The sequence below is a fragment of the Poromitra crassiceps genome (assembly GCF_964638095.1).
Source record: "Poromitra crassiceps genome assembly, chromosome: 2".
In the NCBI taxonomy this organism is placed as follows: Eukaryota; Metazoa; Chordata; class Actinopteri; order Beryciformes; family Melamphaidae; genus Poromitra; species Poromitra crassiceps.
The window spans coordinates 26,395,161-26,420,374 of record NC_139624.1 but is presented as its reverse complement, the minus strand read 5'-3'; the positions used below and the strand labels follow the sequence as shown (position 1 = coordinate 26,420,374).

At 43.4% G+C, this 25,214-nt stretch overlaps 1 protein-coding gene across 1 annotated transcript in view; it reads left to right on the top strand.

The window, feature by feature from the left end:
* Positions 1–471: 471 nt before the first annotated feature.
* creb3l2 (cAMP responsive element binding protein 3-like 2) overlaps positions 472–25,214 on the top strand; it is a 66,608-nt gene continuing 41,865 nt past the window's right edge. Inside the window, exon 1 of the mRNA XM_083655896.1 lies at positions 472–767. Within this exon, the coding sequence (XP_083512022.1) occupies positions 669–767 (99 nt within the window). The 5' untranslated portion in view covers positions 472–668. The remainder of the gene's footprint in view (positions 768–25,214) is intronic.

The following is a 25,214-nucleotide window of genomic DNA, read 5'->3' as shown; positions in this document are numbered from 1 at the left end:
TTATTTGTGGTATCCTATCACTATCAAACTGACACACACAAACACGTATAGCCTAATAATGGAAATTCCCCTTATGATGGTCATTGACTGAATACACATTTACTATAGCATTACATTATGGCAAGACTACTGTAAGGCAATGAGCGCTTTATTTTGAAAATTAATTACTGGAAGTCCAATTTTGTTATTGTGGATACTTGACACTTTAGAAGCAACTGGTTCCAGTGAAATATTAATCGTGTGTTCTATGAAACATGTTATGCTGTCATCATAGTCGTATGCTTTTATGTCAACATGAATAGAATTTGCCCTAATACACGCCCATTCGTGTGTCTCTCTCTCTTTCTCTCTCTCTCCTCTGACTGTGACTCCGCCCATAAATTCCAGTCTGTCTGGCTGAGAAAGAGCCTCCCATCAAAAGAAAAGGAAAACTGCTGGACCCTGAACCAGAGGCAGATAATAAACAAGACGCGCGACTCTCCTCTGCAGACACAACACACGCACATCCAGTCTGGGATTCCTACACACCCGCGTCGCTCTTAATTCCCTTTCAAACAACTTGTTAATAACCCCCCTCACACCCTGAGTTGGAGGATCGAGGCGTTCTGCGGTTGATCTCACTTTGAAGGAGTTTGGACTGCAGCGCAGCAGAGAGGCACCGGGTCATCATGGAGATCCTGGATAGCAGCGAGTCGTTTTTGCATTGGGACAGGAACTTGAGCGAGCTGTCCGAGGCCGGGGAGGGCGACTCGCTCCTCTACAGCACCGTAAGTGATCCACACACTGACCCACTGGGGGATCGATTAGGCACAGGCAGGGCCTATAGTAGCGGCTTGTAGCTTCACACACCACCATAATCACTCTTATCTCACTTTGATTAGGCTTAATTCACAGAGGAGGGGGTGTAATCTGTTGTGTCGTGTGCGTGTGCGTGTGCGTGTGTGTGCGTGTGCGTGTGCGTGTGTGTGTGTGTGTGTGTGTATACACGAGAGAGAGAGACAGCTGATCCGGTTTAGTTGCACTCCTGGCTCTCCATTCACAAGTTGAGCCCTGGGGTCCAGGACACTGACAGGGGCCAGTTGAGTTATTTCTCACCAGGGCAACTTTTTTGTTTTCTGAAGCGCATTTGAACAGCAACAGCATAATATTATGGTCCAAGTGTTTTAACAGAGCAAATGACACTGACAGATGTATATAATAAAAAGCAGAGAGAGAGAGAGAGAGAGAGGGATGCAGTGTTACATGTATATGATTGGGTCTACATAATTCAACTTTCTGATGGAAATGCATCGTTTAAATAGTGTTAAACTGATGGTAGTTATTATTATTATTTTCATATGAAAATAAAATAGATATTTGCAGCAGATTGTGTGTGTGTGTGTGTGTGTGTGTGTGTGTGTGTGTGTGTGTGTGTGTGTGTGTGTGTGTGTGCGCGCGCACGCTGTGCAGCCTTTAATTACAAAACCATTCACTGAAAGTCTTCCCTTTAAACTCCAGTTCTTGAACTGAACTAAATTTAGCTGGAAGTCATTTTGCCCATCAGCAACTTATCTAACTTTCTATAACGAAGCTGGTTAACGAACTAATTAGAGCCTTTTATTTAGCCTTTCTGGCTGCAGTGATAGTGTTTTTCTTTAATGCAGGCGTCTGGTGTGTTTTTCTTTAATGCAGGCGTCTGGTGTGTTTTTCTTTAATGCAGGCGTCTGGTGTGTTTTTATTTAATGCAGGCGCCTGGAGTTCACATCACAGCCTGCCACTGGAAACCCACTGAAAGCTCAGGAGGGAAAAAAATGTCTTGTCTTGAATCAAACAAAAATAAAACACCACGTAAAGAAAAGATTATTATATATGATTTTAAATCCCTTTGATTTTTAGAAAAAGAACACATAATTATTGCTGATTATAGGCCTGTGGCTCTCAGAGTAGGGGCCCTCTGGGCTCCTTGAGGGGTTCCCCAGCAGAGTTTAACTTCAGTATAATTCGATTAACTTGAAATTAGCCCAATTAGAAAATGCCTCCCAACATACAGACAGATATACCACTTAAATCAAAAATATTTTAAGTGTGGGTCTGAAATGTGATAACATTTGAGCTCATTTGAATTCTAGGGAAGTTTGGCATTTGGCATGTAGAAAATGTTGTCACCACTCTCCCTGACAATGTCACTTTCTGCTTCATATGTGTCTGTTTTACATGAATGCAGCCTCCCTTCAAGGCTGCTTCTTATACCAGCTATAGGTTACACACACACACATGCATGTGCACACACATGCACATCATCACCCACACATACACATGCATGTGCACACACATGCTCACACACACGCACATGCTCATGCACGTGCACACACGGGCACACACACACACACACACAGAGTAAGGAGAATCAAGGATTTGTGTTTTCACTTATGTAACTTGAGGTATGTGTTCCACCCATATGGCTTTCTGTGTGTGTGTGTGTGTGTGTGTGTGTGTGTGTGTGTGTGTGCGTGTGCGTGTGCGTGTGCGTGCGTGCGAGACAGACAGACAGACAGACAGAGGAACCATCATGGGTGTATTAAAAGAAGAGAAACCATAGACTGTATAAAAATATGGACATAGCCGTGACGTCACCCATTGGTTTGTGTGGACTCCCGTTTTGAAGCCTCAAGTTTGTCATTTTGACCGTCGCCATTTTTTACGTTTTCTTTTTATGGATTTATATATATATATTACATTACATTACATTACGTCATTTGGCAGACGCTTTTATCCAAAGCGACTTACAATAACACATTTTTGTCAGCAATAGAGCAATCAACTATGCAACACAGTCTATAGTTGTGTTTCCATTACACTCAGAAATGCGCAAAATCTAAATATCGCAATATAAATTGGGCAATGGAAACAGATAAATTTCGAAAAACCTCCCAAATATCGCAAAACGTTTTTGCGCTCTCATGAGGTGGTTTTTCAGACGTGTCGATATAGCAGTTTATCGCAAAAGTGGAATGGAAACACATTTTTCGCATTTGCATGTCATGTGACCCATCTTCTCCTTTGGAAAAGGAGTGGAAAATGAGGGAGAAAGGGTTTGATAAGCCGTGGCAAAACCTCCGCAGCAACCTAGCAGAAAGACGAGTGTTGTGCAAAAGCGGAGCTGGGGAAAATAGATCATGTTGACAGAAATCGCTCCATGGTGACAGGCTGCCTGTCTGTGTGCGCGCAGTTGTAGGCTACCTTTTTTCCTCTGCCTCTCGCGCTCACTACATTCACCGCAGCCAGCAACATGTTGGGGCAGGGTACGACACTCATTTCTTTTGAATTGATAATCAGGCTCGTTTATATGCGTTGTAACTTCATGTGGTGATTTGCATTGACCATTGGTTAGATTTGAGCATGCAGGGGACGGGATTTGGGGCAGATCCCCGTGCGTAATCACTGTGGCAGCTGCTGCAACGGGGAATTCCGTTCAGGTGTGTGCGCCGTCACTCAAACTCAACTTCAATGGAAACGCCTACAAGTCGCAATTGTACATTGTCGAAGTTGTAGAAATATCGCAATTATTTTGCGAAAAACTGTAATGGAAACACAGCTTATGGCAACTACAACTTCTGAAGGAACAGTGGTACAAGTTTAATTGGTACAAGTGGTACAAGTTTAAGTGGTACAAGTTTACAGATGTCATATATCTGACATCTGTCACACAGTGGAGAGACAGAGAGGTAAATCTTGTGTAACTTTTGCTTAGAATAGTGAAGACGATGAGTGACTTTAAATTGGATCAGCTGGTGTCTACTATTAACTGAGCAGAGCTGTACCACAGACAGACTCCTATACAAACCTAGAAATGAGATGCTTAGAGTGAGGAGGGCTCAGCAAAACATAGAAAAAAGCATGTTCGTCTGGGAGTGTTTCAAAGGTGTTAATCTTGGATTGAACATGATCCCTGATTTGCAAGTATCTGAGCCAGTGCGTACTAGGGATGGGCATTTCTAGCAAAAACACTATTCGAAATTCGCTGGCCAAAGTCGACTTTTAATCGAAATTCAAAAAAAAAAAAAATGTATTTTTTTTTTTTTTTTTTTTTTTTTTTTTTTTATGTGAGTGAAATGTTGCATTGTCTCCCCTGATTCTAAGTATAGTCGAATCGCTTGGTTTGAGCAAGTAAAACAATTTTTATAAGCATTTTAAGCAAGGTTTATGGAAAAATGAATGGCGGATGAAATCCCATGAAGAGGGAGAGGTTACTTATAAAAATTGTTTTACTTGCTCAAACCAAGCGATTCGACTATTCTTAGAATCAGGGGAGACAATGCAACATTTCACTCACAATTTTTTTTTTTTTTTTTTTTTTTTTTTTTTTTTTTTCAAAAAACGAATTTCGAATTTCAATAATAAAAGTCGACCTTGATAATAACAACGATTATTCGAAAATTCGAAATTCGATGCCCATCCCTAGTGCGTACCAGGCAATCTAAACTTCCTCTTCAGCTGATCAAAGGATGCAAATTGACCATCTATATATAGGTCTTTGATGGAAACTGGCGTCCTGTTTTTGACTGCCGCTTCTACCTGCATCCTAAATTTTCTAACGTTACATGTTTACTCTGTGTGTGTTTGTTTTGTTCGCTCGTCGTTGGCCATTTTAACATGGGGGTCTTATGGGGGTGGACTCGCTTTTGGAGCCAGCCTCAAGTGGCCATTTGAGGAGCTGCAGTCTTTGGTACTTGTGTATTGGCTTCATTTTTCAGAACCGCAGGTTGGGGCTTGAGTAGAGCAGACGAGTTGGCTTCCGCAATTTTCAAATACTTCCGCCATACCGTCTGTACTTAGTGGGGGAGAATCGGAATGGGAAGCAGAAAGGCAGGTCTTCCGCTCATTAGTCCAATCAGAATTTTTTTAAGGCGGGTCTTCCGCTCATTAGTCCAATCAGAATTTTTTTCCGTGGACACACGTGTCGTGATTGGTCGGATTTTGTCAAACTTCCTTCCAGTCTGAAGGTTTTTTTTCCCCCAACTTCCTTGTGCATGTTCCAGCTAGCTTGCAGGATGGGTAATCAGACACCATTGCCCGACTGAGACTACACACATACACCCACACTTTGGCATTTACCTAGGTAAACCTAATAGACAGGTGATGACTTGTGTTCTTAAAGGTGTGGATCTGTCTCCATTAAACTAACCCTGGGGCCACAATTCCAGTGAAAAGCCCAACGTATCAGAGGCCAGTTAGCTGCACTCTGTCAGTTTAGCTGCTGGTACTGTTTCACAATGTATTGATAGGAAACCAGGTGTTTGGGATATCAGCCTACTTGTGAACATTATGTGATGAGAACCTAGACACCAAATCATCCATATGTCCCCAGTAGATCATTGGACCTGGTGCCAAGGCCCCATTGACCTAAATAATATGGATGAAGCCATCCATTTTGGACTCACGTTTGGGAGCAGAATGTTGTTTGTCGCCATTGTGGTTCTTGTGCAGCTCACATGAGAAGCGGGGGGGGGCGGGGGGGGGGGGGGGGGGGGGGTCACAGCGCCGCCTTCTATTGGTCTGTGATCGGCAAGCTGCGCAATCACTGGACAAGTGACCTGTCAATCACCCCCTTTTCTATCGTCTATTTTACTCTAAACGGGCGAGTTACATAAAAGATTACCCTCCTACAGTTGTTATGAAAAGGTGAAATTTAGAGCAAAACCGTGTTTCGGTCCTACCTGTAAACATGCTTCATCACTGTGTTAGAAAGTGGGGAACCTCTAGTATGAATAGAAGTCACTGGAGCAGTTTAGCAGTGCAGTGCCTGAACTCCTTCACCCCCACCTCCCCCACCACCAGGGGTTTGAACCACTGCCCTGCCTATACTGCTGACCTCCCACACACATAAAGGCCAGCGTGTGTTAGCAAGCACTATAATGTTAGTGTGGCAAATATTCTGTTTAGTAAAGAATGAACAGTGGAGTTATTCTGTGTGTGTGTGTGTGTGTGTGTGTGTGTGTGTGTGTGTGTGTGTGTGTGTGTGTGTGTGTGTGTGTGTGTGTGTGTGTGTGTGTGTGTGTGTGTGTGTGTGTGTGTGTGCGTGTGCGTGCGCGTGTGCATGTGCGTGTCCATATGCGGGCGAACAAGACTGTAGTGTAAGGGAGAGAGAGAGAGAAGGAAAGGTTGATTCTCTCTGATGCCATGAGAGCAGACTAGTGTCTTTGTTCCAGTTCCCTGGCTCTCCCTCCTCTCCTGTTTCCTCCGGTCTTTAGCCCCTTTTACACAGAGAGATGCAATATTGGTGGAAAGAGGATCTGCCATTAGACCCCTCTGCCCCGGAGTGCTTTTACACAGCGCGAGGAGGTGCTTTTACACAGCGCGAGGAGGCATTTCGGCATGGCGTTCTATCGTTGCCATGGGAACTAGCCTATACAGTATATACCTGCTGCCGAGGGAAATAAACATATTGTGGATGATCAGAGGGAATATCCTCACCTACGACTTACAGAGGGATTTATCACACGCACACGAAAAAGAAGAAGAAAGAAAAAACTTGGGCAAGCTGCTGCAGGCGGGCATATTGGGAGAATAACAGCGATAGGTCCTCTGACAGATCAGGTCGTTAAACTTATCATGTCCGAGGTGTCTATTTAACTCGCAACTTTCAATATTGGTCTTTATGGAGACTCACAGAGGCAGCATACAGATAACACAACACAAGGCTTTCTTACCTTTGGTTCCAGTTTTTTGTAAAGCATATGAAGTAGCCTAATTAAGTCCGTTCTGAAAGCGCGTTGACAGCTGCAGTCTGCTTTTAATAACGTTATCGGCGGCATCATCAATATAGATCACTTGGTTTCTACTTTTCAAAGTTTGACTGTCTGGTTATGCCACTTTCAGAAGAGCAGAGCTCCTCTCAGGCACGGTGGGTGACGCAAGGCGCACAGCTGCTCGAGTGACGACTCGCCACAGAGTTGGGATATAGGCTATAGTAGGAGCACAGTCTGAATAACGTTAGTTGTTTTTCGTAAGGAACGCACAACAGGCGAGACAGACTGCAGATATGCTTCTTTAGTTAACTTATTTCCGATCGTAGAACTTCAATCTGGAGGTGCTTTTTCCCTCAGTCGTCCTGTCGTTTTTTTATGAATGAGCTGAGTTTCCTGTCTTCTTGCAGCTTACCCTTTTAGACAGACGTTGATTGGGGGCTCATATGATACTACAGTACTATACTACAGTACTATACTACAGTATTATACTACAGTACTATACTACAGTACAGAACAAAGTGATCCACCACTCTGCATTTGTGACTTTTACACAGGAGGCGAGGCGTAATAATCCCACAACGATGGCGGCTTTCACAGGCTGTGTAAAAGGGGTCTCTCTCACACACTCACACACACACACACACACACACACACACACACCTCGCATAAACACACACACACACACACACACACACACACCTCGCATACACACTCACTTTCTCTCCCTGTGTTTGTTGACATGGAATTCCTCACAACAATGTAAACTGTAGTGTTCTCAGTGTGTGTGTGTGTGTGTGTGTGTGTGTGTGTGTGTGTGTGTGTGTGTGTGTGTGTGTGTGTGTGTGTGTGTGTGTGTGTGTGTGTGTGTGTGTGTGTGTGTGTGTGTGTGTGTGTGTGTGTGTGTGTGTGTGTGTGTGGTCCTCACCCAAACGTCCCTATACAGCTAGCAAACACTGGCTAACTAATTTAATCAGTAAAATAATTGTCAAATTACACACACACACAGTGAAATGTAAATGATGTAAACACATATTGGTTAATTGCACCTCAAATTATGTGTGAAATCATCAACAAACATTTTATCATCCATTAACGATGAAGACCATGTTTGATGATGTCAAGTCGGACAAACTGGAGCTCTGAAATGATAGCCGAATTTCCGAGTTGGACAACCTGGACAAGTCTGAGCTAATTGTTCTGAGTTGTCTTGAACGCACATCGCTCTCCCCTCTTTGTCTCTGTGTTTCTCTCCCTGTTTCTTTTGTGCATTCGTTCATCTAGTTTCTCAGGTTTTGATATAATAACATTGCATAGGTAAGAAGGTGGAGTCCCGCTTTGTCCATTCCCCTTCATTCACATACTAGCAGAAATAGACTTGTTGACATTATTTGATTTACTTGAGGTGGGAAACACAACCTGGAAGGGGAAGAAGTAGTGAAACAAAAGCAGACTATCAGTCTATGGAATTTCTTTTGTTTAATTTCTTTTATTTTTTATTAGATTTTTCATTTACTCTCTCTATATATATATATATATATATATATATATATATATATATATATATATATTACAATTACATAAATATATTAAAAAAACTATATAAGACAATATATACAACAATCAATTAGTAAGTATCAGTTAGGCTTATGACAGGGGCTCAAAACTATAACTTTTTTTAATCGGTCAATTGTGCCTGATTACATATAAATTAGTGGCCATTTCCCCCAAATAGTGATGGTTCTGTCATTCTGTGGTGTATACATTTCAGATCTGACGCTTGCAGTGCGCTAGGGGATAGGGGAAGATCTTGACGCGCGTCAAATGACGATTATCCTCCCGATAATCTTAATAATATCCTGTAGTGCGTGGTGCGCCACATTTACAAATCTTGTAGTGTGTGCATGTTTGAGATTATAGGGAAGATAATCTGGGAAGATTCTCCTGTAGTGCGTGTCACTCACAGCCAGATTTCAAAATCGGCTAGGATTGTCAAAATCCTGTAGTCTGAGCCTACCTTTAGAGGCTTTCTTCTGGAGGTACAAGAGACAAAAGGGGTCCATTCTGGATGTTTCCTAATTGTGCTGTGGTCTTTGTTTTGGACCTTCTCCAGCTCTGCTTCCAAGGATCATTTGAGTGTTTTTGCATTCATCACCAAGGACTGGTTGAACTTGCCTCAAGGACTTGCCTTGCCTTGTTTCTCAAGGACTAAGAAGTAAAGTAATATTTACAATATTTACTTTTGAAATAAACAGGTAATGACTAATGGATTACTTTTGTTGAGTAACAAACCCAACTTGAATCTGCGCCCTCTCTGCGATCTGCGCATTTCTTGCATTTTCATTTCAACCAGTGATGATGAATGGACCCATGAGTCCGATATGATATGATTGTCCTTCAGAACCAAACCCACATCATAGTGCTCACATTCAAATGACATCTTTTCATGACGATAGCAGGGCTGTTTTTGGAAGTCAGTCACATCATGCATGCGTAGAATCTTGTTTGACTTTGTGTGGGAAGGAAGAGGAGGTTATGCAAAGCTGCTGTGACTAATGGCTGTAACCTGTTGAGCTTGTAACGCTAATGACTTTTCCTAACATGAAGTATTTATAGTCATAGATAGCTTGACGACTGCTACAGAGCTATAGTTAGCTCTGTGTGTAAGAAGTGTGTGTCATACGAATACCTGCATGTAGTCAGGTAAGGGAAATAGGGGTCAATTTGAAGAAGTTAGGAGCTCACAGGCTGACAGGCTGGACTAGGATTCCCACTTTGTCCCCAAAAGATGTTTGGTGGACAGATTCCTGCATGTGTGTGAAGGAAAGTCTTATTTCCTTGTCGTCATTGTCTTCTGCACCTGGATAATCCACAGGCCGTGACTGAAACACACACACATTTTCATTTCATCACATTTGGAGCATAGCAGCCAAACATGTGACCTACCATCCATCTTGCCCCCTATATCGGTGTGTGTGTGTGTGTGTGTGTGTGTGTGTGTGTGTGTGAGAGTGTGTGTAATCTGAGTTGAGGTCTTGTCATAGACAACCAGTGTAGTATATCATAAGTGCAAATGCAATCAATCAAACAACATGATATGATATCCAGGACAGTGAGGAGCAGGGATGTCGTGCCACACGCCCGACGCCCCTACAAACTACTTCATAATGGACGACCCTTGTGTAAATATTCTCATTAGATTAAGTTCAATAAAGACATATTTTTCTTCAAAGCAAAATACTTGTTTGTTTCTATGGGCCATAGTATGTTTAATTAAGGGGGGGGGGGTTGTTTGGCAGGCAGCGTACTGTACTGTGAAGTTTCATATTGTTTCCTCCATAGCGACAACGCCAGAAAAGCAAAGCATCAAATAGGGATAGAGAGCCATATTAGCTCTGGCATTCAGAGAGAGAGAGAGAGAGAGAGAGAGAGAGAGAGAGAGAGAGAGAGAGAGAGAGAGAGAGAGAGAGAGAGAGAGAGAGAGAGAGAGAGAGAGAGAGAGAGAGAGAGAGAGAGAGAGAGAGAGAGAGAGAGAGAGAGAGAGAGAGAGAGAGAGGCTTAACCTGAATGCCGACGTCTCATGCACTTGCACATACTCGTATGGTGCACTCTCTGCACTGGTCTGCAGGAGAAGAGAAAAAAGCAGAGAGTGTTTGCTCTGCACATGCTCAGGACGTCCCAACTGTGCTTTGGCTTACATAATGCTGCATGCCTCCAGATGTAGAGTGACACATCTCTCTGAGCTTGATACTGGTCCAGATGTGGAGTGATGCTTCTCTCTGAGCTTGATACTGGTCCAGATGTAGAGTGACACTTCTCTCTGAGCTTGATACTGGTCCAGATGTAGAGTGACACTTCTCTCTGAGCTTGATACTGGTCCAGATGTAGAGTGACACTTCTCTCTGAGCTTGATACTGGTCCAGATGTGGAGTGACGCATCTCTCTGAGCTTGATACTGGTCCAGATGTGGAGTGACACTTCTCTCTGAGCTTGATACTGGTCCAGATGTGGAGTGATGCTTCTCTCTGAGCTTGATACTGGTCCAGATGTGGAGTGACACTTCTCTCTGAGCTTGATACTGGTCCAGATGTAGAGTGACGCATCTCTCTGAGCTTGATACTGGTCCAGATGTGGAGTGATGCTTCTCTCTGAGCTTGATACTGGTCCAGATGTGGAGTGACACTTCTCTCTGAGCTTGATACTGGTCCAGATGTAGAGTGATGCATCTCTCTGAGCTTGATACTGGTCCAGATGTGGAGTGACACTTCTCTTTGAGCTTGATACTGGTCCAGATGTGGAGTGACACTTCTCTTTGAGCTTGATACTGGTCCAGATGTGGAGTGACACTTCTCTCTGAACTTGATACTGGTCCAGATGTGGAGTGACACTTCTCTCTGAGCTTGATACTGGTCCAGATGTGGAGTGACACTTCTCTCTGAGCTTGATACTGGTCCAGATGTGGAGTGACACTTCTCTTTGAGCTTGATACTGGTCCAGATGTGGAGTGACACTTCTCTCTGAGCTTGATACTGGTCCAGATGTGGAGTGACACTTCTCTCTGAGCTTGATACTGGTCCAGATGTGGAGTGACACTTCTCTCTGAGCTTGATACTGGTCCAGATGTGGAGTGACACTTCTCTCTGAGCTTGATACTGGTCCAGATGTGGAGTGACACTTCTCTCTGAGCTTGATACTGGTCCAGATGTGGAGTGACACTTCTCTTTGAGCTTGATACTGGTCCAGATGTGGAGTGACACTTCTCTCTGAGCTTGATACTGGTCCAGATGTGGAGTGACGCTTCTCTCTGAGCTTGATACTGGTCCAGATGTGGAGTGACACTTCTCTCTGAACTTGATACTGGTCCAGATGTGGAGTGACACTTCTCTCTGAGCTTGATACTGGTCCAGATGTGGAGTGACGCTTCTCTCTGAGCTTGATACTGGTCCAGATGTGGAGTGACACTTCTCTCTGAGCTTGATACTGGTCCAGATGTGGAGTGACACTTCTCTCTGAGCTTGATACTGGTCCAGATGTGGAGTGATGCTTCTCTCTGAGCTTGATACTGGTCCAGATGTGGAGTGACACTTCTCTCTGAGCTTGATACTGGCACTCATTCGTTTTTTCTTCAGCACTTTTTGGTACTTTTAAATACTTTCACACACAAGCGATTGCTTTGACAGCTCAACTCACACACACACACACACACACACACACACACACACACACACACACACTCACTCACTCACTCACTCACTCACTCACATACACACACACTCAGGGTTGGGTCATTTTATTCTGAGGAAGCAAACACACACGTATGCAGTGTCTAGGGTAAACAGAGGGTTCTCCATGTGCTCACAGAGCAGCGCCTGTCCTCCGTCGGGGCAGGGCATCCTGCTCTCCCTCTCCCTCTCTCTCTGTCTCCCTCCCTCCCTCTCCCTCTCCCTCTCCCTCTCTCTCTCTCTCTGTCTCCCTCCCTCCCTCTCCCTCTCCCTCTCCCTCTCCCTCTCTCTCTGTCTCCCTCCCTCCCTCTCCCTCTCCCTCTCCCTCTCTCTCTGTCTCCCTCCCTCCCTCTCCCTCTCCCTCTCCCTCTCCCTCTCTCTCTCTCTCTCTCTCTCTCTCTCTCTCTCTCTGAAAGGTCCATGTGTCTGCTGTAACATGAGTGTCAGAGTCGTCTGGGAGGGATGGTCACTCGGAACACACACACACACACACACACACACACACACACACACACACACACACACACACACACACAAATGCATCCTGCAGATGTTATATAGCAAACGAGGAGATGACAAACAAGTCACAGTTAGGACTGGGCGATATCGATATGATATGAGACTAGATATCATCTTAGATTTAGCATATTGTAATATTGTGATATGGCATAAGTGTTGTCTTTTCCTGGTTTTAAAGGCTGCATTACAGTAAAGTGAACTTACCAGACTGTTCAAGCTGCGCTATTATTTGTATTTTCCCACTTAGGCCGTGTGTCCATCTAGCTGCTTTTCCCCAGCTCCAGCGTCTGTTTTCAGTTGTTCTCAATGAGATGAGAGCGTATGCGAGCGCACACGGACGTCTAGAGAAAGTGCGCTGCGCCCAGCGTCTATTTTCACAGCACTCCAGCGTTTTTGTGCGCCGGCTCCCAGCGCTCCCAGCTGAAAATATTTTAACTTTTCAGAAAGACGCTGGTGTTGGGTGCTCCTTTTCAGGCAACTAATCATATGGAGAAACTATCACAACAGAGACAGGCTCAATTGTGGGAGCAGATTGGCTAGACACTTAATATTTCTGGTGAGTGTTGAGCTAAATCACTGTAGTGTGTTGTTAGCTAATGTTAGCTCAGCTGTCAGCTATCAAGCTACTACCGCACTGAGCTAACGTTACTTTCAGACTGCTTCCTTGCATATTGTGCGCTGAGATCAGCGCTCCCCAGCGTACCTCCAGCGTTTAACCGTCAGAAAAAGAAGCTAGATGGACACACGGCCTGTCATTATATTGTCACAATATCGATATTTTTGGGCATTGGTTATTTGTTCTATTTACCTTTTTATTTATTTAATATGGGATATGGGATATATATATATATATATATGTGTGTGTGTGTGTGTGTGTGTGTGTGTATGTATATATATATATATATATATATATATATATATATATATATATATATATATATATATATATATATATATATATATATATATATAATTTTTTATTTACATATTGATAGTGCAGCTGTATATTTTCAAAAGGAAGGAAACCCTGTCTTTGCATTTTATTTTGATCACATTCTTGTTTTAATAAAAGTGCTTGTGACATCTCACATGTACAGTGTACATGTTTGCTTACAACTGAACATTTAGCCCACTTTGTAGAAAATACTGAGATATATATTGTGTATCACCATTCAGCCTAAAAATACAGAGATATGATTTTTGGTCCATATCGCCCAGCCCTACTCACTCACAGTTCCAATATTGCTTGTCAAACAGCGACGTGACAACCTTCCACACAGTGACGCATGCTGCCACTCTGTGCAGCACAGCCTCGGTCTGCTCAGTGCCTGCTAGCCTGCCATCATCCAGGGAGTCCTATTCAAGATAATGGACCCTCTCTCCCATCCACGCAAAAAACACAGGATTATTTCCTCAGGCGTGGCGCCCGATCTCCAGGTTGTTTTGTCTACACCAAGAGATTGATGCTTCTGAAACAGAATTCACCAAGAGATCTTTGATACTGCTGCTTTTTGTCCAAAAGCTCTACTCCTAAAACAAAGAAATGTTTTTCAGAAAATCAGATGGACAAAAATGCAGATTTTGAGGTTCTGGAATGAAAGAGATCTGAAGTGAACACAATGTGAGCCAGACTACCTCCAGATGTGGTCAGGAAGATCTGATCACAATGTGTTCACAACTTCCATTGACGTACTGTACATTTTTACTTATCCAGATAACATGCAGATAACTTCCAGTATCCAGATACAAGTCAGAGGTCATATTTAAAAAACGGGTGTAAATGCGGTGCTAGGGTCAAGAAATGACAAACACTGAAGTTAAAGTGGCACACTTCACATGGCAGCAGTTACATAGTGCGTATGGACATGACTTGCAGCTGTTAGCATGAATTCACCTAAATCTTGTTTCTATGATATTTTGAGATATTTTGATTTGATTCCCCATAAGTATGTGTCAATATCTTTTCATTATTACTGTTGATATCCTGGGTTTGAATGGAGGCCTTTCCACCCTGACAAGAATACAATTGAAACATTTATTTATTTATATGGAAATGGTCAAATATAAAGATAGTGAATATTGACACAAATATCAACTTCAGTCCCCCAAAAAGACAGCATGGAAGTTTAAAAATCCATATAGGTGGAAGCTGTGGGAGCTTGAACTTAGTTTCATATCTGATGCAACTTCACTCCCAACTTGGAAAATGTGTGCGTGCGTGCGTGCGTGCGTGCGTGCACCAGAGCATACTGAAGGTAGTAATCAGTGTGTGAGAGGGCTCATTATGGCAAATCCACAGAAGCCTTCACGTTCTGAAGCACAGCTAAATTTAACCGTCTCTCTATTTCTGTCTTTCGGTCTCTCTCTCCCTCTGTCTGCCTGCCTGTCTCTCTGCCTGTCTGTCTCTGTCTCTCCCTCCCTCTGTCTTTCCTATGTCTGTCTGTCTGTCTCTCTCTCCCTCTGTCTGCCTGCCTGTCTCTCCCTCCCTCTGTCTTTCCTATGTCTGTCTGCCTCTCTCTTTGTCTATATGTCTGTCTGTCTGTCTCTCTCCCTCTGTCTTTCCTCTCTCTGCCTGCCTGTCTGTCTGTCTGTCTGTCTGTCTGACTGTCTGTCTGTATCTCTCTCCCTCTGTCTTTCCTCTGTCTGTCTGCCTGTCTCTTTCTGTCTGTCTGTCTCTCTGTCTGTCTGTCTGTCTGTCTGTCTGTCTCTCTCTCCCTCTGTCTTTCCTCTGTCTGCCTGTCTCTTTCTGTCTGTCTATATGTCTGTCTGTCTGTCTCTCTCCCTCTGTCTTTCCTCTCTCTGCCTGCCTGTCTCTCTGTCTGTCTGTCTGTCTGTCTGACTGTCTGTCTGTATCTCTCTCCCTCTGTCTTTCCTCTGTCTGTCTGCCTGTCTCTTTCTGTCTGTCTGTCTGTCTGTCTGTCTGTCTGTCTGTCTGTCTGTCTGTCTCTCTCTCCCTCTGTCTTTCCTCTGTCTCTCTGCCTGTCTCTGCCTGCCTGGCTGTCTCTCTCTCTCTCTCTCTCTCTCTGCCTGCCTCTCTCTCCGCCTCCTTCTGCCTGTCTCTCTCTCCCTTCATTCTCTATCCTTCCTGTCCCTTGTTCGTCCCTCTCTTTTTCTCAAGGCGTCGCTGGGATTGTGTGTGTGTGTGTGTGTGTGTGTGTGTGTGTGTGTGTGTGTGTGTGTGTGTGTGTGTGTGTGTGTGTGTGTGTGTGTGTGGTTAGCAGGGTGTGGGCTTAAATATCTCCTCGAGTGGCCTGTTTATACACCCAGCCCTAAAATGAGCCTTGCAGTCCACTGTCTCTTCTGTCTCTCTCTGTGTGTGTCTCTCTCTCACACACACACACACACACACACACACACACACACACACACACACACACACACACACACACACACACACACACACACACACACACACACACACACACACTCTTCTCCTCTGCACTTTACCAAGTTCACAAATGAGCAAGATTACAACACACATCATGAATCAGAAAGTAGCTTAGATTAGAGAAAATAGGAATATAGTTTCTGGCTCTGGATAGTGGCATAGCCTGGATAGTCACATAGCCTGGATAGTCACATAGCCTGGATAGTCACATAGCCTGGATAGTGGCATAGCCTGGATAGTCACATAGCCTGGCTGAGCCATGGAAACTCATATTGAAGACTACTTACTAAACACACACAAACTATCAACATGTTCATTTCAGCACATCATGGTAATAAAGAGGTTTAATGCATTTTTGAAGTAGACTACCTCTTTTTATGCCATGTGTGCTGCTGTGTCTAAGACAGTGGTCTTCAACAGGGAGTCCGTGACCCCCAGAGCTACTGCAGGCCAGTGCAGGGGGTCCGAGTTTTTGTCAAAGTAGATTGTGAAAACTTTAAAAATGTATTTTAGACAAAAAAATAATAATGTCGAGTAAACTCCAAGCATTAATAGACAATAATAAGCTACTGTTGACCAAAATGATTTGCAAAGTGAATCTGAAGCAGTATGCAAAACACAATTGTTCACTCCTTCATGCTTTTTGTAATCTATTAATAAAATGAAGTGTCTCTATAGTCTATACCCTGGATTATAAATGTTAAAAATAGGCCATGCTTAAAATGCAACATAATTTTATTGTATTTTTTTATTTTAGGGGGTCCCTGCTCTGTTTCTTACAAGGGGTCCTTGGGCTGAAAGAGGTTGAAGACCCCTGGTCTAACTGCAGTTCCTTGTTGACCTTCCGTATCTGTCCTTTTTCAGTGCTGTTCTACTGGCAGGTTGCTTGTTCCATTTGACTTTTCTCTGAAATTCACATCTCTAGTAGAAGAGTCATTTAACATTCATTCAAGGTTCATTAAACTGTTAGTTTTCACATTTTCATATTTAAACTGATGATCATTTGTGGGGAGGGAGGGGGATTGAAAAATAATATAGTTGTTAAGGTCAGAGGTTTCCAAAGTGGGACGTGGGCCTCCCCAGTGGGGCCTCCAACAGTTTCAGGGGAGGCTCAGTAAATGGAAGTGAAAAATATAGCATATAAGTTATTACATTAGTTATCAAAAGGAGATCACATTTGGTTAAAGAGATAGTTCAGAGATACAGTAGTTTGGGGGAATTTTACAGTTTTTCCCCAGTTTCCCTGCAGAGTCAGAAAGCAGTAATGCCTTCAGATAGGCCTTTCTGATGTATTTGGTGTAGTGTGAAGAATGCAAACGGCAGCATCAGGCCATCCTGGCTCCTGTGTTGAGTGTCTATAGGCTCAAATCAAATCATCATATCTGATCATCATCCAATTCAGCTTTCTCCTAGCTTTGTCTGGGGGGAGGACCACAGTCTCAGACTTTGTCAACCCCTTGTGTAGGTAACTATAGGAAACAGGCAGGGACCCACAATGCAACATTTAGTATTTGGTAGTACGAGGGGCTCTAGGGCTGCACAATACCAACAAAGCACATATTGCATGCTGCAGTCTTCAGGTTTGAAAGGCCTAAGTCTGAAGTCTTCATTGCACTTTGATGTGGTTGAGAACACCTCCAGTCACTCTCCACAGGCAGATTATAGGAAGATCTCCCACTGGGCTTCTCACTAATCACCTAGCTCTTCTTTTTGCACGCCTGCAGCTCTGCCCTCACTTTCACCGCCTTCACTTGTTGGCAGTGTAGGAATTTAGCCAGGGGCCAAGGGCAAAAATGCCCCCAAGAAATCTCAGAATGCCCCTAAAAACCATGATCCAGGGGCAGAAATTGCCCACAAGATTTCTATAATTTCTCATTCAATTAATTGAATTTCCATCTCTAATACACACTCAACACCTGCAAGCTGGTTGCCAGAAGATGACCAACAACACACTCACACAAACCGTGCCGCTGTTGTCCACACTATGCTTTAGCAACTTTATGCAGTAAATACCTTTTTTTAAGTGCCCCCAAAACTGTGTAAATGCCCCCATTTTTTATACCGTGGGGGCAAAATTTGCCCCCAAAATGTTTTTATTTGATTTCCTACACTGCTTGTTGGTTGTGCATACTCGTAATACATGTTGTAGTAATGTTCATGTAGTATCAGCAGTACTGTAATGGGGCATGGTGCCTTCTGCATTAGGTTAAGGTTTACAGGTCCTAAACATCAAAGGGTTTGAAAGCAGTAAAGAGTAAATGCTTATTAAACAGTAGGTGTGCAAGCTTTGAGACACGACTTTGATGCTACTGATCTGGAGCTCATATCCTGTCTTGTGACATAAGTGTTCTATCAAGACAGGCTAGCATCAAGGCTAGCAACCCCTCCTCCATCCACTGGCTAGTTTATCCTCTATCAAGACAGGCTAGCAACCCCTCCACCCCCCTTAAGCTCTCTTTACTGTAGCTCTCTCCTCAGGGCATGTTGAGAGCTGAGGCGGGTCCACCTCTCTCCTCAGGGCATGTAGAGAGCTGAGGCGCGTCCACTCTTGCTCTCCTCTTCTCTCTGCATTCCTCTCAAAGATCACGCCTCCATCATCATGTCATCACATCCCTATGGAGAAGAATGCCGAGAGAAGGCCAAAGCAGGGTTCGTCTTAGGATAGGGACGGGTATCGCTTTGTGTTTTTCCGTTATCGGTGCTAAAGCGATACTTCTAAAATGGTACCGGTGCCTAAAACGGTGCCTGAACCCACACTTTTTACAATTTCAAGTGGATTTAAAACATTTACTCTACATTTTTTAAGAGCATTAAAAGCGGCGTGCTCCAAACAATAATGTTAGTGAAGGTACGTCTGGCGAACGCTTTCAGAGCACCGGAGGGTGCATACTTCACTCAGCAGCTCGGGCATGCCACTGAAATGAGGCACCTAAATCTGCGTTGCAATTTGGTCCGGTAAGTAGCGGTTGTAAAGGTACCGGTACCATAGTGGTGCCGGGTTTCAGTACCCCGACCCTAGCATTAAGTGAACCTTTTCATTCCTGTTCCATTCATGTTGACATTCAAGCCTGCTTGTACTTGGCAACGAAGCATCCGTCTCAGAATGCTCTGCTTTGATGATGGAATTAAGATGAGCGACGCGCCCAAACAAGTTTCCCACTGTTTTCCTTTTCCAAGCATTCAAATCCTGCACTGGAAGTACCCAGCAAGTACCCTGATGGCTCTCTTCCTATTCTCCGGGACAGCCATAATGAAATGAACCAAGTTGTTTTACTTGCCTAAACATAACCAAAGTTGTTACCCTTCTTTTAAAAAGCAGTGAGGTCTTCAAATTATCCGCCATTTTGTTTTTTAATTAAAATTGAGATTTTACATATCCATGGATTGAAGACGTACAATGCTGACATTTTATTCTTGGGTTGTCTGAACATGCAACACATTTTTACTGATTGTGTGTGTGTGTGTGTGTGTGTGTGTGTGTGTGTGTGTGTGTGTGTGTGTGTGTGTGTGTGTGTGTGTGTGTGTGTGTGTGTGTGTGTGTGTGTGTGTGTGTGTGAGAGAGAGCATGCGCATGTGTTGATTTGGCAAAGGTGGGTGAGGACTGAGGAGGAGTGAGTGGGTTCACAATTTGAGCAACTGTTGGAGAGAGAGGGAGAGGGAGAGAGAGAGAAAGGGAGAGGTGGCGAGCGGTTGGTACTGACTGGTCAGTGTTACAGATGGAAAAAGTTATGCTTGTGTTGTATGCTGACCCAGTTTTTTACTAGCAGAGGATGAGAGCATGGTGTGTGTGTGTGTGTGTGTGTGTGTGTGTGTGTGTGTGTGTGTGTGTGTGTGTGTGTGTGTGTGTGTGTGTGTGTGTGTGTGTGTGTGTGTGTGTGTGAGAGAGAGAGAGAGAGAGGAAGAGGACCATAGAAAGCCAGCTGTGCTTGTCTTTGGCATAAACAGCGTCTCGGTGCGTCTGCCAGCTGTGTTTGAGGCTGGGAAGAGGAGGTGGAGTCTAGAGTTGGACAGCTTGTGTGTGGAGGCGGGGGGGGGGGGGGTGTCTGATAGGGTGCTTCAGACATTTAAATGAAACTATTTTCACTGCTAAAACTAGAAGAGAAGAAGAGTTTCAGGGTGGAAAACTACAAGAGGAGATGAGTTTGAGGGGGGAAAGCCACTGAAACAGCATTTAGATTTTCTTTTTTTTGGGCCATAGAATTCATATGCTAATTAATTTTACTATCACCGCCGGGTGATATAGTGTAGATAATATTATTAATAATATAATAATAATATATTGTGATAATATATTGTGTAGATAATAGATATTGTATAGTAGTGATGAGTAGTGATTCAGTAGTACTTTTTCATGCATGTAGACTGCAACTTGACTTGGCAGAGGCATATAACTGCCAGGCGCTTAATTCTAAAAAAGAAAAGGCCAAATATGAACCTTTTCAGCAAGCTGATATATCAGTCCAGAGCTGTGTATATAGAAGAGTCGCGACATCTCCATTCACTCCAATGGACCAGTTTTTTACTCTCAAGAGTTCCTGGATTAAGCAGCACTGTCGAGTTGCAGCAAAATGGACAGTTTGAGTTTTACTTTGAACATTTTTTTTTCCGTGAATCAAATTGTACATCAGCTTTATTTTAGCATTCAAAAGTAGCGCGAGACCCCTTCCTGGCTGTTCATTGGCTAATGAGTCACGCATTTTGGTCCTCCGCTGATGCCACTCTCTCTCTAGACGACACTATATCAGTCTAACCTTACTTCAGTGATTGAGCAACTTCAGGATGGCCTGTGTGTGGGTGACTGTAATGATCGGTCACTGTGACAGAGCAGGGCTGGAAAGTGTGTATGTGTGTGTGTGTGTGTGTGTGTGTGTGTGTGTGTGTGTGTGTGTGTGTGTGTGTGTGTGTGTGTGTGTGTGTGTGTGTGTGTGTGTGTGTGTGTGTTTTGGGGGTAGACTTTTGAACTGGAGCTCCATGAAGAGGAAACAGTGAGAGAGGAGAGGGGGGTCCTGCAGACATTTTCCATTCATCATCCCATGGATCTGATTTGTCTTCACTTTCTCTAGCCGTGACCACGTCTTTCCATCTTGCTGTGTATCGCCAACACACACACACACACACACACACACACACACACACACACACACACACACACACACACACACACACACACACACACACACTTTAATATCAGCACCACAGCCCACACACACACACACACACACACACACACACACACACACACACTGTACACATACACACACACTTTAATATCAGCACCACACACACACACACACACACACACACACACACACACACACACACACACACACACACACACACACACACACACACACACACACACACACACACACACACACACACACACTTTAATATCAGCACCACAGCCAACACACACACACAGTCTCCCAGATAACGGCTGAGTCATAGTTTTGAACGTTGACCCAGGATGTTTTCCACTCAAGAGGGCTTGAAGTCGACATCTCTGTGGCTTCCTATTTTCCAAGCCTTTTCCTGTCCCTCTGTAACACCAACACACTCTTCTTAAAGTGCATAGAGAGGAGACGCAAGTCTGGAAAGAGTTCTGGGCTGCAGTGCAGGATGGCGCTCTACAAGATAGACCATGGAAGTTGGAAACCCTCATTAGTGTTTTGCTTGCACCTGTGTTTACCCTGCCTTTTTCGACACAAAATGGCCCATGTGAAAAGGGTCTATTTGAATGGATCCAGCTTGTCACATTTTCAGTCAACGTGAATGGTGTCACATTGTGCTGCTTATCACGCCTGCTGTTATTCTCTCTCACATCCTGGTGTTTACATCCTTTCATCACGAGCCCCACTCCTCCCCTGTCTGTCTTTTGCAATAGCAACTCATCAAATGTGCTGTATCCTATAAGTAAGGGTTAATGCACGACGAGGTGTCCATTATCACTTTTTAAGGGACGACGCGAGAAGTGTGAACCGGTCCGAGGCGCCAGCCGAGGACCGGTTGCTTCCGCGAAGTCCCTTTAAAAAGTGATAATGGACACCTAGAAGTGCATTAACCCGCTTATACCATGGTCACTTGCCAACAAAACAAGACCATTCATTTATATTTTCATGTGTTTTGCAATCAAAATTGAGTTTTTATAACCTTGGAGATGATTTAAGAACCGCAGAGAAAATAGTCCCCTCGCTCAGACCGCAACATGGGACATGATGCTCACACGTGTTCAGAGGGCAGTTTTGTTACAGTCGGGATTCTGCCTCCATTTCATTTCTAATGTGGAGTAGGCCAGTCCGCAGCAGCTGATGCCATGTCAGCACTGCAGGTTTGTAGACATTTTGCATCATGATTAGATTCACAAGCTAAGCAATAATTCTTGCAACATTTAACCAGTAGGCTGCTATGCTTCACGATTAGATGAATCATGCTTGCAACATTTAATCAGTAGGCAGAGTAGGCATATCATCAACATTTTATAACCTATTGATAACTGTCAAAGGCCTTTGCAGCAACCGCCGGGCTCGCCCCCGCTCAGCTTGCAGAGGCACGCGGGTCACTTAATGGCTCAGAGCCGGCTTCTGTCAGGGGAGGGAAATCTCTGAAACGAAAATCAAAATTGTAAATAAGTAAATAAGAGTTATTTTTGATAAACTGAGCACACAGGGGTGATTTAAATACTTACTTTGACCGACAATTTTTTTTTCTCAACTTACAAAAGTGCCATATTAACCCTTAACGGGGGTATAGAGCTCAAACTGCTCTCTTGATAACACTGTTGAAACTATGGCGCATTGATATGAATGGTGAACAGACCGGGCCGAACGACTTTACCAACTGTACATTATCACTTTCACTCTGCAGCCAATCAGAATCGAGTATTCACCCAGACCATGGTATAATAAGAATTAGAGCCCGACCGTATATTGGCCGATATTGCCGATATTTTTTTATTTTGTATTTTTTAAGTTATATACACCATGTTGTGTATATTCTTTTTTCTTAACTCAAGTTATATTTTATATTTGTTCTATTTGTGTTTTTGTACCTCTAGTTATTTATAATTATTAAATTCCCAGTGTAGTTTACTGTTTCATTGCATTGATGTCATTCAATGATGTCATTTTGGACAATAAAGTTTATTGATAGGCTGTAAAATATCCTGCCTACATTACATATCTGAAGTCATGTCCAGTCATATCTTTGTCAAGTGTTTGATATTTGAGGGATCATTGCAAAATAAATTGTCTAATATAATGGGTATATATAATAATAACAATATCGGCCGATATATCGATATCGGATTTTTTTTTACTCCCTAATATCGCTATCGGCATCGGCCTCAAAAATCCAGTATCGGTCGGGCTCTAGGTGTCTGTGTGTGTGTGAGTGAGCAGAAATTGTGTTCGGCCACAGCTACGCCATCACGCTGAGGGTGTAGCTTAAACGAGCGATTTGTTAATAATAATGGACACACACACACATACTGAAGCCACACCCACCAGTCCTCCAACACAAGTCAGACATGGAGCCTTGCTGCTGGGCTCGCCTGCTGCGGTCTCTACCCTAGATAAGACCCTGATAGCCAAGAGCCTCCAATGCCTGGAATTTGTCCTGTTCTGACACACACACACACACACACACACACACACACACACACACACACACACACACACACACACACACACACACACACACACATGGGTGTGTGTACCTTGCCCTGGACTCATGTGTGTACATTTGCTGATGGCACACACCAACAGAAAAGACAGTGATGCACGTGCACTAGAGATGGGCGATATGGACCAAAAATCAGATCTCTGTATTTTTAGGCTGAATGGCGATTCATGATATACTGTATACATGTATCTCGGTATTTTCTGCAAAGTGGACTAAATGTTCACTTGTAACTTGGTACGGCACAAAATATTTGCAATATACAGACGTGGATAGAATGACTAAGTGGGTAAAGACAAATAATAGAACAGCTCGAACAGTCTGGTAAGATCGGAAAATGACATCACTTTACTGTAATGCAGCCTTTAAAACCAGACGATATCTAGTCGCATCAATATAACACACACACACACACACACACACACACACACACACACACACACACACACTGACACACACACACACACACACACACACACACAGGGTTGAGAGCAAGACATGTCAATATATATTGAAAATGATTCACTACAGCCTTATCGGAGTGTCTGTTGAACCTTCATTCATTGCTGCATCACTTCCTCCAGCTGGTCTGGGAATTCAAACAGGCAACGTTCCGGCTTCCATATGCTCTGTCCTCTCAGGAATGTCCCACATCACTTAGTACAGATCGTACGAGGAAAACGTTGACATATTTGTCCACAGGCCGCAGCTCTAGCGAACCAGCATCTTAGCATTGTTAGCATTCCTGACTGAAGCCAGCGGATCCAATTACTGGGGCTGCCAGCCAAGGTGCAAACCAAGCAGCCGCTGGAATGCTAGCAACGCTAACTAACTAGCCGCTTTGACACGGGCTGACCGTATCCTCTTGCCCATGAAGTGAAGTGCACTGGACTCAAATCAAAACCCTGTAAGCTAATTAGGTTTTTTTTGAAGGCCAACAAGATCAATACCAATATTTTTTTATCGAAGATGCCGACTTCTGATAGTGTGTGCTGTCATTCAAATGCTTTTGATTTGACTATTTTCATGCCAAAAAGGCTTTAAAAAAACTGTTATTTGACATTGTCCTCAGAATTCAAATCCTGGGAGGGTGAAGTGAAAAGAAAAATGTCTCTGGAACACTTTACAATAAGGGTCACTAAATTAAGGGTTAGGCATTAACTAACTCTTAATTAACAGTTAAATGACGTGTCTAATAATGTACTGTTCATGTTAACTAGGTATTCATTCATGTGTTTATGTATTCATTTATGCATTCTTTAATAGTTTAGGGGTAGTTTAAAGGGACAGTCCGCCGATGTTCAATTCTGATTTATTTTTTACATAATCTCACACATAATGCGCAAAGTATAATCAGTTTCGCCTCACTGTTCCACACACCTGAACTCACATCAACTCTCAATAACTGTCAAACTTACTCAATGAATGTCTGCATCGCTGTTTACACTTTTCGTATATGTGTGAGATTATGTACAAAATAAATCAGCATTGAAAATCGGTGGTGTGTTCTTTTAAGTGTTAGTTAATGTTAGTTAAAGGTTAGAGTTGATCAACATTAACTAAAGGTTAGTTAATCCTTAATACTAATGCTTATTAATGCTTATTCAGCATTAACTAACCATTAATTTAGTGACCTTATTGTAAAGTGTTACCAAATTCTCCTTCATGGATCACAAAACAACT